Source organism: Mustela putorius, unplaced genomic scaffold (genome assembly GCF_011764305.1).
Source record: "Mustela putorius furo isolate JIRA1106 unplaced genomic scaffold, ASM1176430v1.1 tig00003903_pilon_pilon_pilon, whole genome shotgun sequence".
Classification (NCBI taxonomy): Eukaryota; Metazoa; Chordata; class Mammalia; order Carnivora; family Mustelidae; genus Mustela; species Mustela putorius.
In genome coordinates, this window is record NW_025422051.1 from 3,008,041 (window position 1) to 3,023,861 (window position 15,821).

At 52.6% G+C, this 15,821-nt stretch overlaps 2 protein-coding genes across 3 annotated transcripts in view; both read left to right on the forward strand.

The window, feature by feature from the left end:
• The first annotated feature begins 554 nt into the window (after positions 1–554).
• LOC101688284 (complement factor properdin) lies at positions 555–6,239 on the forward strand. Its single transcript, XM_004754985.3, has 9 exons — positions 555–712; positions 794–944; positions 2,393–2,568; positions 3,019–3,189; positions 3,322–3,513; positions 3,711–3,884; positions 4,091–4,282; positions 4,439–4,550; positions 6,008–6,239. The coding sequence occupies exons 1-9, from the start codon at positions 649–651 to the stop codon at positions 6,171–6,173; spliced, it is 1,398 nt and encodes a 465-aa protein (XP_004755042.1). The 5' UTR covers positions 555–648; the 3' UTR covers positions 6,174–6,239.
• A 4,201-nt stretch (positions 6,240–10,440) lies between these two features.
• Positions 10,441–15,821, forward strand: part of SYN1 (synapsin I) — a 46,873-nt gene continuing 41,492 nt past the window's right edge. The window contains exon 1 of one of the 2 annotated variants that reach the window (XM_004754979.3): positions 10,441–11,007. In XM_004754979.3, coding sequence (XP_004755036.1) covers positions 10,631–11,007 — 377 coding nt within the window. In that variant the 5' untranslated portion in view covers positions 10,441–10,630. The remainder of the gene's footprint in view (positions 11,008–15,821) is intronic. The other variant, XM_004754981.3, reaches the window with a different exon arrangement.

Genomic DNA, 15,821 nt, shown 5'->3' on the forward strand with positions numbered 1-15,821 from the left:
CTCAAACCCTCTCCCCACACTCTTTTCAGTTCCCCTTCTCACTTCCCCCGCTGCTGACCTGCCCTGCCCTGGCTGACCGAAGGCAACCTCACTCTCAGGAAAGGGGATGAAGCAGTGATCTCGCTGCCTGCCCCACTCAGGAGCACCGCACTGAGCTCCTTTCACCCTTGTGAGGTTGACCCCATCGTGGTAGAGACCGCATTTCCGGGGGGCGGGGGGGAGGTGAGGCTCAGTGAGGTTCAAGCAACTTGCCCAAGGTCACACAGCTGGGAAGTTTATGCTCCATCTCCTCTCAGTAAGAATGTGCCCAGGGGACACTGATTGAGTGCTAAAGATATGGTGCGCAGGGCGTGTTTGCTGGGGATACAGTGACCAGCAAGATCGGACCAAGAGTGAGACAGGAAGTTGGTGGGAAGCAGGAGGCTTCAGGGCAAAGGTGCCAGTAGAAAAGTCGGAACTGCTGGGACCCTGCATGGCGCCCTTCGCACCGCCGCCGCCCCCCCCCCCGCCTCCCCCGCCCCCTCCATTCCCAGCTGCCCTTTACCCGCCCACTTCCTCCTGGTCCAGTTCCTCTTTGCCACGGATCCCAGAGCCAGGTCAGTCTGTACAAAGCCAGGCCTCCTCCCCGGTAGGGTGGCAGTGCTCAACATGAGCATCCGGGGACACGTTCCTCAGCTGCTGCTGCTGCTGCTCATCCTGCTGCCGGCCACAGGTGAGTGCAGGAGGGTCCAGCTGGCCCGCAGGGGCGCCAGGACTCATCACACCGCTGACCATGTCCCCCACCCTATTCCAGACTCAGCCACCGTATTCTGCTACACCGAGTATGAGGAGTCCTCCGGCATGTGCAAGGGCCTCCTGGGGGGAGGTGTCAGTGTGAAAGACTGCTGTCTCAACCCTGCCTATGGCTTCCAGGAGCCTGGCAGCAAGCTTTGTCAGGCATGCAGGTGAGGGGGAGCCTGGGGTACAAGGGCCACCCAGAATTGGGCCCTCTCCTTCTCTGGAGTTTCCAAGGGTGACTCCAAGTCTCCAATTGCCACCAGAGCTTGGGGTTTCTCAGCCTTGGCTCTACTGACATTGAGGGCCAGAAAATTCTTTGTTGTGGGAGCCTGACCTGTGCTTTGCAAAGCCGGTGTTTTGCAGCATCCCTGGCCTCCCATTAGACGCCAGGAGCAACTCCCCCCAAACCGATGGTGACAGCCAAAATCCTCCAGATATTGTCAAATGCCCCCCCCCCGCTCCAGGGCAGAGTCACCCCTGCTTGAGAACCACTGCCATAACTTACATTTACTGAGCCCCTCCTGCCTACTGGAAGCATTGCAGAGGTCAGGCATAGTTGGAGGATTTCTGAGGGTGGCTTTAGGCTCCTAATCATGATGCCAGCCTACATGTAATGAGCCCTTACTGTATGCCAGACATGTTTTCCCACAGCTTAGCATATATCCCAGATACACCATGGGAGTGGGGAGCTTGAGGGTTTTGGAAGGCAGCCCCGGACCCCTAGTAAGGTCAACAGTTGACAGCTATTTAGTATTATGCCGTGCATGGAGCCAGGGAGAGATCTGGAGTATTTCTCTTCTTTTTTTTTTTAATTTTTTAAAAGATTTTATTTATGTATTTGACAGACAGAGATCACAAGTAGGCAGAGGGGCAGGCAAAGAGAGGAGGAAGCAGGCTCCCTGGTGAGCATAGAGCCCGATGTGGGGCTCCATCCCAGGACCTGAGCCAAAGGCAGAGGCTTAACCCACGGAGCCACCCATGCGCCCCTGGAGTATTTCTTTTCTTAAATTTTTTTTTTTTTTTTCTTGAGAGAGAGCAGGAGGAGGGGCAGAGGGAGAGTTTCACATGCTCAGTGTGGAGCCTGATGCGGAACTCCATCCCACGACCCTGAGATCATGACCCGAGCCAAAATCAAGAGTTGGTTGCTCAACTGACTGAGACAGCCACCCCCCGCCGCCCCAGGTGCCCCAGACCTGGGGTATCTCTGACAGGGTCTCTGAGCTCACTGGGACCATGGCTCCTATTAAGAAGTTTCCATTTGCCAGCTACCAATCATGGTGGTGGCCTGGTAGGTTTCTGAAGCAGTTATGGGCCCTTAGTCCTACATTTGCTTACTGCATGTCTGGAACTAGCCTTGGGGGACTTCAAAGGGTTCCAGGTCCCCAATCATGAAGGTCAGTGGTATTATTAAGTACTTACTGTGTGCCCTCCTCTTCCCGTTCGATCCCCAGCATCCCTGAGGGGTAGGTGCTCTGATCAATCCATTCCACGTGCATTTATCCTGCACACCCGCCTATGCCTGCCCTCACCCTGCAGTCCCGTACACCGCCCACCCCCCCACCCCCCACCCTGGCCAGCTCAGGCTAGGGTAGCACACGTGTGCTCCCCTCGACAGGCTCCCACGATGGTCCCAGTGGTCTGCATGGGCCCCCTGCTCGGTGACCTGCACCGAGGGATCCCAGTTGCGGCACCGGCGCTGCATAGGCCACGGTGGGCAGTGTGCTGAGAAGGTGGAGCCTGGAACCCTGGAGTGGCAGCTGCAGGCCTGCAAGGACCAGCCGTGCTGTCCTGGTGAGGAGGCTCAGCGAGGAGGCCGAGCACTGTCAGTTGGCTGGCCCTGGGAATTCACAGTCAGGGCAGGGGCCCAGAGGGTAGGACCGCGCCACCTGACGTTTGCGAAGTGCTGAGGAAGAGGCCGGTGGGGTTGGAGGAGAGCTGTGGGAAGCAAGGTCCAAGGAGAGACCCCCCTCCCCCCTCATCCTTGTGGGCCATGGTGAGGACACTGGCTTTTACTGGGTGCTGGCGGGCAGAAGAGAGATGTGATCTGACTCCAGGTGTGACAGATCCCTCTCACTGTCCGGAGGAGGGCAGATGGTCTGTGGTGAGGGCTGAAGCAACAGGACCCACGGGAAGGCAATGGTGGTGGATTGTGTGTGGTGGAGGACGTGGGGCACACAAGGAAGCAAGGACCCCTGAATGATGGCCCCACTTCCCTCCTGTCCCCTCTCTTCTCTCCCACAGAGATGGGTGGCTGGTCCAACTGGGAGCCCTGGACGCCTTGCTCTGTCACCTGTTCCAAAGGGACCCGGACCCGTCAGCGAGCATGTAATCAACCTGCCCCCAAGTGTGGGGGCCACTGCCCAGGAACGCCACAGGAGTCTGAGGCCTGTGATACTGAGCAGGTCTGCCCCAGTAAGTGAAGGTCACTGATGCAGGCACCGGGGACGGGTCTGGGGGGTTACGGCAGGGAACTTCCAGGGTGGGAGGACTTCAGCACACTGTGACCATACTTGGTGTCTCCCCACACCCCCTATCCCACTACAGTACATGGGGCATGGGCCGCTTGGGGTCCCTGGGGCCCCTGCTCAGGGTCCTGCAATGGCGGACCCAAAGCGCCTACCCAGAGACGAAGCCGCATGTGTTCTGCACCTGAGCCCTCCAAGGAGCCTCCTGGGAAGCCATGCCCAGGGTCGGAGCACGACACCCGGCCCTGCTCCAGCCTGCCACCCTGCCCAGGTACACAGGGATGAGGCCCCTGACACTCTGTTTTTGATTCAGGCACAGATGCTCTGCCGTCTCAGGGGACAGAGATCTTCTAGCATGTGATCATGGAACGCTTCAGTTTGGGGCAGTCTGCTTCAAGGGTCTAGGGGCTGAGGGGGGTGGGGGATGGAGGTGGCCTTTCTTCTCACACCTATCCCCCACCCCCACAGTGGCTGGGGGCTGGGGGGCATGGGGCCCCATGTCCTCCTGCCCTGTGACCTGTGGCCTGGGTCAGACCCTGGAAAGCCGGAAGTGTGATCACCCTGCGCCCCAGCATGGGGGCCTCCCCTGTGCTGGTGAGAACACTCGAACCCACATCTGCAACACAGCCGTGTCCTGCCCTGGTCAGTAGCTCGAGATGTGCCGTCTCTGTGCCTAAGCCCCTCACCCACCCCTGCTGCCCGGTTCCCACTGCTGATGCTTTGTTCCTGCCTCAAATGCCCCCATTCCCAGCCCCAATGCCTTGGCCCCCATCTCTCCTCACTGCCACCCCTTACCCCAGTCATCATTCCTTCCTCCAAATCCCCTCACTGGCTCCCTGTCTCTGCAGTGGATGGAGAGTGGACCTCCTGGGAGGAGTGGAGCCCCTGCACCCGTAGGAGCGTAGGCAGTATAAGCTGTATGGAGATCCCAGGCCAGCAGTCACGCTCGAGGAGCTGCAAGGGCCGTGATTTTGGTGGCCGGCGGTGCCCCGGGGAACAGCAAGACATCCGTCATTGCTATGACATCCAGCGCTGTAGATGTGAGTGCCCCCCACAGACTCCACTGTGAGGATGGGGCCGCCTGTGTAGCGGCGGGGGAGGGGGTTCTGCCTTTCCCTTGAACCCCGTGTCCCTGCCACCTCTTTCCTTCTCCCTCTCACCACCCCACTGAGACCTCTCACTCTGACTCATTGCAGTGAAAGGCTCGTGGTCGGAGTGGAGTTCTTGGGGACTGTGCATGCCTCCGTGTGGACCCAACCCCGTTCGCACCCGCCAGCGCCGCTGCACGGCTGAGCTCCCCAAATTCGCGTGAGTCAGGGGGCAGAATGGGGGCAGAACGTGCCCAGGAAGGGGGTCACGAGATCTGTATGTGAGCAGTGAGGGTGGGAGAGTCAGCTTAGCTCCCCACAACCAGGACATCTGCCACTGGGTCTAAGGTGCCTGCCTTGAGAAGTATCTTTTATCTACCTCCTGCCCAAGAGGAGAGACACTGAAGAAGCAGCCGAGAAGGAGGCTCCTGAGGGGAGAATGGGTGGCCTCTGTGCCCTTCAGGAAGTTTCTCATTCAGTCCCTCAGCCAACACGGCCACTGCATAGTCCTTCCTGTGACTATGCACTCGGCCCTCTTGGTTACCTACACTTCCATTTGCTCCTTTGGTCACTCAGGCCTTGGTCCACTTACTCATTCCTTCAGTCCCGCCGCCTCTCACTCAACGTCTCACCACCCCGAGACGCTTGAGGCCTTTTCCACAACAGTTGCAGACACAGAGAACCCAGGTCCTGTGGGTTCCCTGAGGGCTCCTGGTCAGCAGGGCCCTGCCAGAAGGCAGATGCGGAGAGATGGTACAGGGAAAGGGGGCTGACACCCTGCCCTGGAGTGAGGAAGCTGATCCAGTGTCACCCTGCAGGAAGGGGTCAGGAAAAGCATTCCCAGTGTCAAGACTGTGTGAGCAGAGTCCTGGACCCTGGTGACCATTTCCCAAAGCTGGTTTCCTGGTGGCCCAGGTGTTAGAGAGCAGAAAAACACTCACTCCTCCCTTCTTTATTTCCACATACGTCAAGCCGCTAGATGAAGTGGGAGATTTTAAATTCATGGAAGGTCTGCCATCTGGGAAATAGTCTCCAGCTCTAGGGTTTCTAGTGGGTCCTGAAGAGGAGTTAGAGGTGTTGAGTGGAGGCAGGAAGCACTTGACAGAATAGAGAAATGAATGGATTTGATTGAGGGAACGGGGGTGAGAGTGAATGAATGGAATGCTTGTCTTGTGGGAGGAACAAGCCAGGCACAGACCATTCTGGATGTGGGACTAAGTCTGGATAGAGTGGAAGAGAGAAAGATTGGCTTGGGGCAGGCATGTGGGCCCCAAAACAAGGCCTTGAATACCAGGGCAAGGCATTTTGTTTTGTCTTGTTTTTTTCCCCAGTGGGCAATAGGGCGAGATGTAAAGGGATTTGGAGGTAGGAGAAGGTAGTTCTTGTTAACTAATAACAATTACTAGCATTTATTGAGTACTTAACTGTGTACCAGACACCACCCTGTGCACTTGACCAAAATGAACTCGCTTATCCTCACTTAGCCCAGTAAGCTGGGTCTTATTATTCTTCCAATTATTCCCATTTTTCAGATGAGTACAGGGAAGATAAAGAAATTGCCCAGTATCTCATAGCTAACTAATAGTGTTGGACACAGTAGGCACTCAATAAGAGTTTGTCGAATGCATTCTTGCCTTCCTTGAGTTTCTCCCTTCCATTCCCCTTCTAATGCCCCAGGCCCACCATTACCGTGGTCGAAGGTCAGGGTGAGAAGAACATGACCTTCTGGGGGACACCATTTCCGCGGTGCGAACCTCTGCAGGGACAGAGGTTGGTGGTGGAGGAGGAACGGCCATGTCTACACGTGCCTGCCTGCCAAGATCCTGCGGATGAGAAGCTCTAACACCTCCCTCTCCCACTCTGAAACGCTGCCCTCCCAGACCTCAATAAATGGGCCACTTCCCCAGGAGTGGGACAATAGCATCTTCTAGGCCAAAGGGTACAGCACAAGCAGGGTCACAGTGGCTTGTTGTGGAAAACAGTATTTTCCACTGTGGTCATAGTTTGGCAGAAGTGAAGTGGAGTATCAGTCCCTGTGCCGCTGCCTTAGCTCCAGGGTCTGCCTCCCCCACCCCCACCCCTTGCGCAGCATTGCGGGGCGTCCAGCACGTCCCTCTGCAGAACTCCGGGTCACAGGTTTTCTGGTTGGCTACTCGCCCTGGTGGGCACTTTCTGATTGGCCGGCATGCCTAGGTTCCCACCCGCCGGAGCCCCTTGGCTGGCGGGCTCCGCATCAATCAGGCACCGAGCAGAGGCGGCAGAGGCGTGGCTAGGGTTGGCACCCAGCCGCGTGAACACCTGCACCCACCCACTCCCAACAGCCCAGATCCAATGCCGCAATTAGCGGAGACCGAAATGGGGGTGGCGGTTGGCCGGGGGTGGACCGAGGAAGTGCCTGTGAGGTGCTCTGAGCTGGGGCGGGAGCGAAGAGAAGCCAGAGTCAGCACCTGCCAGAAGGGGCCCCTGAGACAAACCCAGACACAGATTCCTTTAGTATTTGTGCATTCATTCAACACTTTATAGCGTCTACTGTATACTAGGACGAAGTCTGGGCATCTGGGGTGGAGGAGGACTGGTAGAAGGAGAGGACATGTGAGAGAGGGAACAAACTCAGAATATGCGATCCTTTCGTTGAACATTTTTTTCAACACTTATCAACGCCTACTGTATACTAACAATAGTGCTGGACCTCATGGAGAATAGAGGAGTCAGAACAGCACGTGTCTCCACAGTGAAGGGAACAAACCCAGACACTAATGCTGTTAGCATTTGCTCATTCAGTGCTGCACTAATTAGCATTTACCGAACACTTAGCCCCTCATGATGAGACAAATCACAAGAATCATCATAGTTATGGTATTAGCTAATACTTAGAGAGTACTTACTGTGTGCCTGGTAGTGTTTTAGGTTGCACAGCATGAATTCATTTACTCCACAACAAGCCTATGAGGGTCGCTATTATCGTTATTCCCATTTATAGAGGAGTAAACTGAGGCACAGAAAGGTAGCAGGCTGGACACTTGAAGCATGATGTGTGGTGTGAGAGGAGGGACCCCTCTGTGGAAGAGTTCAGTTGGGAGATGAGTGACACCTGGATTCTGTCAGGGTGCTCACTTCTCTGGGTCGATTCCCCCCATAAGATAGGTCAGTTGATGGGTCATCTTGGGAGGAACGAGCTGAAAGGGAGAGGGTACGAGAGGTACATGTCTATAAGACAGTGGAACTTTGGGCATCATGAAACATATCTTTGTGTATGTGTGATATGCAGATCGATAGGTCTGTGCAAGAATTAAGGATGCATTGAGTGTATGTGGAGTGCGTGTAAAGTTACACCTATGTGTGTGCATAACAGTCTGAGTTATAGGTGTGTGTGTGTGTGTGTGCACGTGCCCACATGTACACGTGCATTGAGATGTCATGGACATATATGTGTGTGAGTTATAAACGTGGGTACAATACTGATTACAAACATATGTCAAGGGTGTGTGTTTGAAAGTCATGGTTCACCAATGCACAGCAAAGAAAATCATTCATGGAGCCCCTTCTATTTGTTCATTCCTGCTAGAGAAGATGGAGACAGTGCAGAGAAGCCCTACCTCTGCACCAGAGAGCTGAGACACTCCTAAGGGGAAATCCTCATTCTTCTGCAAAACAATCTCCAAAACATTAATTTCTGGAAACCGAGCCACCTGGAGAAAGGGAACGATGCTGGGGGCCATGAGTCCTAGAAACGTGGGAATAGGAACCCTGAGAAGAGGCATTCTGGAGACAGATTCCTAAAGGGAGCAAGATAGATCTATAAGACTTGCAGATGCTCCTGTGCCCCAGAGAGGGCACCATGGGTCCAGCACAGCTTGTTTACTTCAGTTACTGAGCAAAAAACTGAGAAGCACATACTTCTAAATGTTGGAAAATATGTGATTCATGGGAGTTCCCCATCTGGGCAACACTGGGATGCTGAATGCCTGAGACAGCATCCACGAAAGAGAGGGAAAGAATGGCCAAAGCAAAGGCCTTGGAGGTAGGACTGAAGCTGCCTGGCATGGAGGAGGGAGTAGAGAATGGTTTGTAAGTATTGGACTTGAGGACTGGAGAGGCTAGGGGAAGAGGGTATGGAATCTGAGTCCTGGGGATCCTGGCCAAAGATCATCCTTGAGAGAGAGGTAAAGGACATTACTGGTGGAAGTCACAGCACATGTGAAAATATAAAGGTTGCCTCCTCCCCCCACCCCTCCCACACCCTTAGAGATGGGTCAAGTGATCATCTTAAAAGATGAAACCAAGTCTCAGCGGGGATAAATCACTTTTCCAGGGATATGGTGGAAACCTAGTTTGAACTTTAAATACTCTGACTCTAGACTCCGCACCTTTACTACCTTGTTTAAAAAGGCCAAAGACTTAATGCATAAAGAATGAACAAATGAATAAATGGATGATTCACCTGAAAATCCTGCAGACAGAGAGACTCCAAATCTGCCTTTTTCTTATCGTACCTTCTTTTACCTCACTTGATCCACCAACCTCACTCACTATGGCCCACAAGAACCTGCTCAATGTGGTCCCTGCTAACCTCTCTGACCCCATCTCCTGCCACAACCCCCCCACACACACTCACGTTGTTTCAGCCACACTGACACCACTTTCTAGCACATTCTTTTTTAAAAAAATGCAAGGATCACAAAGTGAACATGACCCTTTGGGAATGAATTGGAGCTCCTGGATTCCTTCATTTGTAAAATGGGAACATTTCCCACCCCATTGTATTGTTGTGAGGGTTGGATGAAATAATACATGTAAACAGCTTAGTTGGGTGCTGTCAACAAATGATTGCTTTTAAATAGATTCACACTTTCATTGTAGTCAGGATCTTAAAGGAGCTGACAGGGTGGCTTCCACAGCCCCCACTGCCTGGACTATCAAGGTCATATGCTCATGTGGCAAACATCATTTGGCACCTACTGTGTGCATACCCTAGGATGGGTCTGCCTCTGTCTGTGGAAAGTTCTCTGGTGCGGGGGAGACAGCCATGGGCACTGATGATACCAGATGGTTATAGTGGGTTTTGGCTTTTCCAGGGCAGAGCAATGAGGGCATATAGAATGAGTCTGTGTGTGTGTAGGGCCTGGATTGGAGGGACAGAGATGGACACACATCAGGTCTGGAGCTTCAGGGAATGTGTCTTTGTGGCAGATCTAGGTTTATCGTGATCATCTGTGGGTATGTGATTTGTCTGGATGTGCATGTTCGTTTGAGTTTCCTTGGGTCTCTGTGTGTAGGTGTGGTGCCTGTGTGTGTGTGTGTGTAGGCATATGCGTGCATGTATGCATGCATGCCCACGTGTGTTACCCTGGGCATTTGTGTAGATACCTAGATCAGTGTGATCTCTGTGTATACGTGCCTCTGTGTTTCTTTACTTTTGTTTGTGTCTATATGTATCTCCACATGTGTGTCCTTCCTCTGTGCCTCCAGGCCCCAGCAACCCAGGGCAAGGCTGTGTACCCCGCCCAGGTGTCCAAGTCTCCCTGTCTGATGCTGTCTATGCCACCCCCACACCCTCTCTCTGCCTAGCTGAGCCCGTAGGATATGGGAAATTGATCTCCCCTTACAGGGTACTGCTTGTGACCCCCATCTGTCGCGGTGAGGAGGTTATTTTTCTACTTTTGATTCTCTGCGTGTGCCTCTATTCCCCCCACACCCCACATGACTTCTGTGGTGAATATCAACACTGGAAACTTGAGTATCTGCAGAGAAACCTGCGTGTGGGTGCGTCTGGGTGTGAAGACCAGAATTGGGCGGCGTGGGGGGGGGTCTTGCATGACCACTCACCCCGACCCTCCCGAGAAATATCTACCCCGCCCCCACCCCCCAAATTGCGCATCCCCAATCGGACGAGGGGGAGGGGAAACAGGATGCGGCGTGGCGCGTGCGCACTGCTGCCTTCAGCACCACGGACAGCTCCTTCGCCCCCGCCTGCCGGCGCGTGCCACCGCCTCCCCAGCACTGAAGGCGCGCTGACGTCACTCACCGTTCCTCCCCAAACTCCCCTTCCCGGTCGCCTTGGTCGCGTCCGCGCCGCCGCCGGCCCAGCTGGACAGCACCACGAGGGGCGCGAGATAGGGGGGTACGGGCGCGACCAACAGCTCTGCGGCGGCGGCGACTCAGCGCTACCTCAGTCTGCAGCGGGCAACCGAAGAGTCGCGTCGTGCCTGAGAGCGCAGCAGTGCTCTTGGGCCCCGCGCGGTCCGCCCCCGCGGCTCCTGATCAGACTGCCCCTAGGACCCCCTGCCCCGCGCCGCAACCATGAACTACCTGCGGCGCCGCCTGTCGGACAGCAACTTCATGGCCAATCTGCCAAATGGGTACATGACAGACCTGCAGCGCCCGCAGCCACCCCCGCCGCCGCCGGCTGCCCCCAGCCCCGGAGCCACGCCCGGTCCCGCGACTGCCAGTGCCGAGAGGGCCTCCGCGTCTGCCCCTGTGGCCTCTCCGGCTGCCCCTAGTCCTGGGTCTTCGGGGGGTGGTGGCTTCTTCTCGTCTCTGTCCAACGCGGTCAAGCAGACCACGGCAGCCGCGGCGGCCACCTTCAGCGAGCAGGTGGGCGGCGGCTCTGGGGGCGCAGGTCGTGGGGGCGCTGCCGCCAGGGTGCTGCTGGTCATCGACGAGCCCCACACCGACTGGTAAGCCACTGCCGCGGACGTCTTCCCGCGGGCCTGGGTCCCCAGATCGTTCCACGACGAGCACTTACCAAGCACGGCTTGTGTAACAGGCACCTGGCCCCCTAGCCTAAACCCTTTTCCTTTAAATTATTATACCGTGTGCATCCTCTGTGCCCCGCCCTTGCCCCCCACCCGGCCTTCTCGATCCATACAGGGAGCAGTTATCCGGCGCCTGCTGTGTAACTCCTTCCCCAAAGACTTGGCTTTAGGATATCCTGTGAGCGTTCGGGAGCCTAATGTGCCTTGCCGCCGCCCCCCCTTCCCCCCCCCCCGCCAACCCTCACCCCAAAGGCCTTGTCCTTTAATGAATCTTGTTAGCATTTTTCAAGTACCTGCAGTGTGCCTTCTCTAGGAATCCTTCCCCAAAGCCTTTGGCTTCCCTGAATTTTGTGAACATTCATTGAGAGTTTGCTCTGTGTCTTGTCCCCCTCAAGTCTTGCCCTAAGGCCTTCTCTCTAACAGATCTTGTGAGCATGTATCCAGAGTGTGGTATGTGCACCATCCCAACCCTCCCCCCAAAGACCTTTCAAGCTATTCAGTGAACGTGGATTGCCTGCTGTGTATCCCATCCCCTCTTCTCCCCGAAAGTGTTGCCTTTAATGGATCCTGTGAGCCTTTATTGAATGCCCTCTGTGTGTCCCAACTCTAAGTCCCCTCTCCAAGAGCTTATTTCTCCAAAGCACCTAGAAAACATTTACTAAGTGCCTGGTGTATGCCCTATCTCCAAACCCCTTTCTCAAACGTGTTTTGCTCAAATGAGTCCCATGAGCATTTTTGAGGCTCTGTGTGTGACTCATCTTCAGACTCTCCCCCAAATCCTTTTCCTCCAATGGATCTAGAAAGCATTTATTAAGGGCCTTGTTTATTCTCCATTCTCAGGCTACTCCAAAGACCCTTCTTTTGGTGAACCCACCTAGAATTTATTCCCTGCCTGCTGCGTGAGCCTACTCGAAAGCTTCTTTCCTCCAGTGTATTCAGCAAGCATTTATTGCCTGCTGTTTACCCCATCCCCAAACCCTTTCCCCAGTGACATCAGTCTGCATGTGTTGAACACCTTCTGCATGACCCAACCTTAGACCTTCTCCATAAAGACTTGTCTCCAGTTAATACAGTGATCAAATATCTAATACTTGGTGTGTGCACCATTTCAGTCCTCTTTCCAGAGGCCTTTTCTTTTTACTCACCCCTTGGAGCGTTTGAGGAGGACCACCGTGTGCCTGATTCTATGCCCTCACCACAAGAGCCTTTCCTTTCATGGATGGAGAATCAAGCTTACATAGATCAGGCTTCTGCAGCCCCATTCCCTTTCCCTGAAGACTTTTCCTCTAGTGGATCCAGTGATTGTATGCTTACCTCTAGCCCACCTTCCAGCAAAGACCTTTTCTTTTAATGGATCCAGTGAGCATCTCTTTTTGTACTGTCTGCCAGGTGCTTGATTCTAATCACCTTCCCCCAGAGACCTTTTCTTCCTATGGCTCCTGTGAGCATTTATGGAGTGCTGTCTGTGTGCTCTATGTTCACACACCTCCTTCCCAAAGTCTTTTTCTTTTAGTGGATCCGGTAAGCACATATGCAGTGCCTGCTGTATGCAGGGAGTAGACATCTCTTCCTTATCCCTAGAAGAAATTGTGCCAGTCATAAAGCCTCTCCCTAGGGTCTTTTTTTTTATTAATCTAGAGCCCAGTTTATAAGGATTACCCTTTTTCCACTCCCCTCAATGTCCGTAGGATTCCCTCTCCCAATCTTAAGTCCATACCCCAAAAGGTCTTTCTTCTACTTAAGCCAGTAAACACTTACTTGAGTTCCTACTATATAAGGGCCATTCTGAATGCCTTCTTTTCCAAGTCTGAAAGTTGCTGTCCTGTTTCAAGACCTCTCTCTCCAGGAGTCTACTTCAACCTAAATTTATTGAGTACCAGCTTTTTACTGTTTAGATCGCTCCTCCCCCGCTGCCTTTACCTAGCAGCCTTTCTCTCTATTCAGAGCCGTTTATTCACTCTATAGGTATTTACTGCATAGTTTCCATGTGTCAGAGTGTGGGAGGTATCCATTTAGCATTACTACATACTAGGAAGATCCCTCCTTCAGTTCCCCTTCCTTTTAACCCCAACTACCGGCTGGATTCTCTACATCTTTTTCTCCATTCAACCCCACAATTGTTTAATAAACACTTACTATATACTAAGGTCCCCATATTCAGTGCCTCTTTCCCTCCCCCTCTTGAAGCTCTAATTCCCCCTTTGACAATCCTCATCTGACCTTTGAGTCTATGCAATCTGGAAAGTTCACAATGTGCACCTACCGTATTCTGGCGAGGTCCCCTCCCTCCCTTCGCAGCCATCTTCCCAGCTGCTTCCCCCCACCAATTAATCCAAAAAGCATTTGTTAATCTCTGACCGTATTCTTTTCAAACAACCACCTCCTTTTCTCCATCAATCCATAAAGCAGTTCTTGAACACTTGCTGTAATTCCTTCACCAGCATCCTCTCACACAGGAGCCCTCTTCTTGGCTAAATTTGCTCCACTGAAGTCAACAAACATTAATGGGGCCCCTGCTGTGTACTGGTAGCCGCTCTCCTTTAGATTTCCCTTCCCCACTCCCGCACTCCAGGAAGTTCCTTTGCTGCATTTTCCTTTCGTCCAGCAAACATTTATTAATTATCTACGGAATACTGACAAGACCCTCCCCCTTTCCATAATTACAACTCCAATGTTTTCCATTGTTTTCGAAGTTGTCTGGCAAGCATTTATTGAGCACCTGTTAAATTCAGTGAAAGATTCTTCCCTTCTCATCCTGCATCTCAGAAACCCCCCTTTATCCAGCTGTTCTAGTCTTTTCTTCTGGTCAATCTAGCAAGTGTTTACTTAGTGTCTACTATAGTTGGGGTGTGATGGACTTGTATACGCACGGCAGGCTCAGCGTGGGGAACAGAGACCTCTGCATCACCTGCCTACAGATACTGCAAATACCATCCAGGCTTTGGGGATTTCAGCCTGGAATAGAGGAGGAGTTGTGCAGACTCCGTAATGGATTGGACTCCTAGATAAGAGTCTGACACCTTTTCCACCAAATCTCACCACTCTCACCCTTTCCTGGGTCTCAGGTCCTCTGTGGTGCACACTTGCAAACTCTGAGTTGAGAATCATCTCCCCCTTTTAAAGAGAAAGTAGCTGAGTGTTTAGTTCAAACTGCAGGTCACCTACTGGCTTATAACCAGGATTTTGTTTTCTTCATGCAGTAGTATAAATGAAAATAGACTCTAACAAGAAATATATTACACATAGTAAGTGGGATTATTACCATTTAGTGGAACTGTTACTCCAGGAAATATAATCAGTAATGTATGCCATGTATTACATGTGGTATATGCTCTATCATACATTTGCTATATAATTGGTTTATAGTACATAATACATATATATATACATATGTGTGTGTTTTTCTTTGTGAAATGGAAGAAAATGGAATAGAAAATATCAGACTCCATTACACATAGTAAAGGTAATCATTTACTGAAAGTTTCATTCCAGTTCTATAGGTATGTTTATGTACCTTCTAGGTACATACATGGTTAGTATGTAATATGTAATATATGATATATTACATAAGGCACACTATATTATATTTGCTGTGTAACAGTAGAGGTGTCATATAACATATATTACATATATAAGGTAGGTTATTATGTATCTATGTATACAGTGGGTTATATAAACTATATCTCTTCTTGTGGCTTCTTTTCTTAGACTTCCCTGGAAGCAGGCCCTGAGACTCTGAGGTTTGTGTGCAGATTTACTGGGGAGAGCTCTTGGGAACAACACCTGTTGCGGGGGAGGAGTGAGGGAAGCAGGATTTAGTGGAGGGAAAGGTTGATCTATGATGCAGCCACAACAGAAGCCTCAGCCAACACTTGGGGGGAGCTAGGGAGCTAGGATGACCCTTCAGAGAGACCTTCATGGGGGGGGGTGTCCAAGCTTTTGTATTCTTACATCAGTCAATCATTAGGCATGGGCTGCCCCCTGGAAGGAGGCCTTTTCTTGGGGAAGGCAGACCCCTGCTGAAGAAGGCAGTTCCCAGTGAGGGACTCCCAGTGAGCACTGAGAGCCTTCAGCAGCAAATCTCCCCGGAAGTTGGGAACTAGATAGGAAGGCTTGAAGGTGAGCGCATGGTGTGGCGGGTGGAGGCGGGGGGGGGGGGTAGAGCAAATGGGAGTGGGGGAAGATCTGAGGGGAGCACAGAGTCCACTCCTTATACTGCTCAGATTCACTTCTTAGATTAAGTTAATCGCCCCATCTGGGCACAGCATCTCCAGGATTGTGATTGGTCAGATTTTCCGGGGAGGTGGGGGAAGCTTGAAAGAGAACGGGTTAGTAGCCTCCACTGCTGCAGAAATAAATGATCTGCTTCTTCCGTTTTCTTCTTCTACCATACATTCTAGATTCCCCTCCCCCTCAGCTAGCGCCTCTCTTGGTCTCTCAAGCTTACCTGATGAGTGATCCATTCCCTCATCCTTGAGGGATCCCTGAGCCCTTGGTCCCCATGCCCTTCTCAGGCTGTGGCCACTGTCCTTGTTCATTTCCCTGCAGAGCTGTGCAAGGAGTACCCACAGACAGCCAAGAAGATCGCCTGTGTGCCAAACATATCTCTCCCCACCCCCCGCTCTTGCCGTGTAATAACAACCCCACCTCCTCCTGATGTTCAAGGCCACGTACCCCTGTGAAGACAGTGATTCATTCCGCTTCATATTCATTGGCGTGTGAAACCTAGGTATCCA

Bases quoted from the DNA above. Each gene is read 5' to 3' on its own strand.
- LOC101688284 (XM_004754985.3), top strand. From the start codon at position 649: ATGAGCATCCGGGGACACGTTCCTCAGCTGCTGCTGCTGCTGCTCATC. The intron at 713-793 runs GTGAGTGCAGGA...ACCCTATTCCAG, and splicing joins CATCCTGCTGCCGGCCACAG to ACTCAGCCACCGTATTCTGC. The intron at 4,551-6,007 runs GTGAGTCAGGGG...CTAATGCCCCAG, and splicing joins GCTGAGCTCCCCAAATTCGC to GCCCACCATTACCGTGGTCG.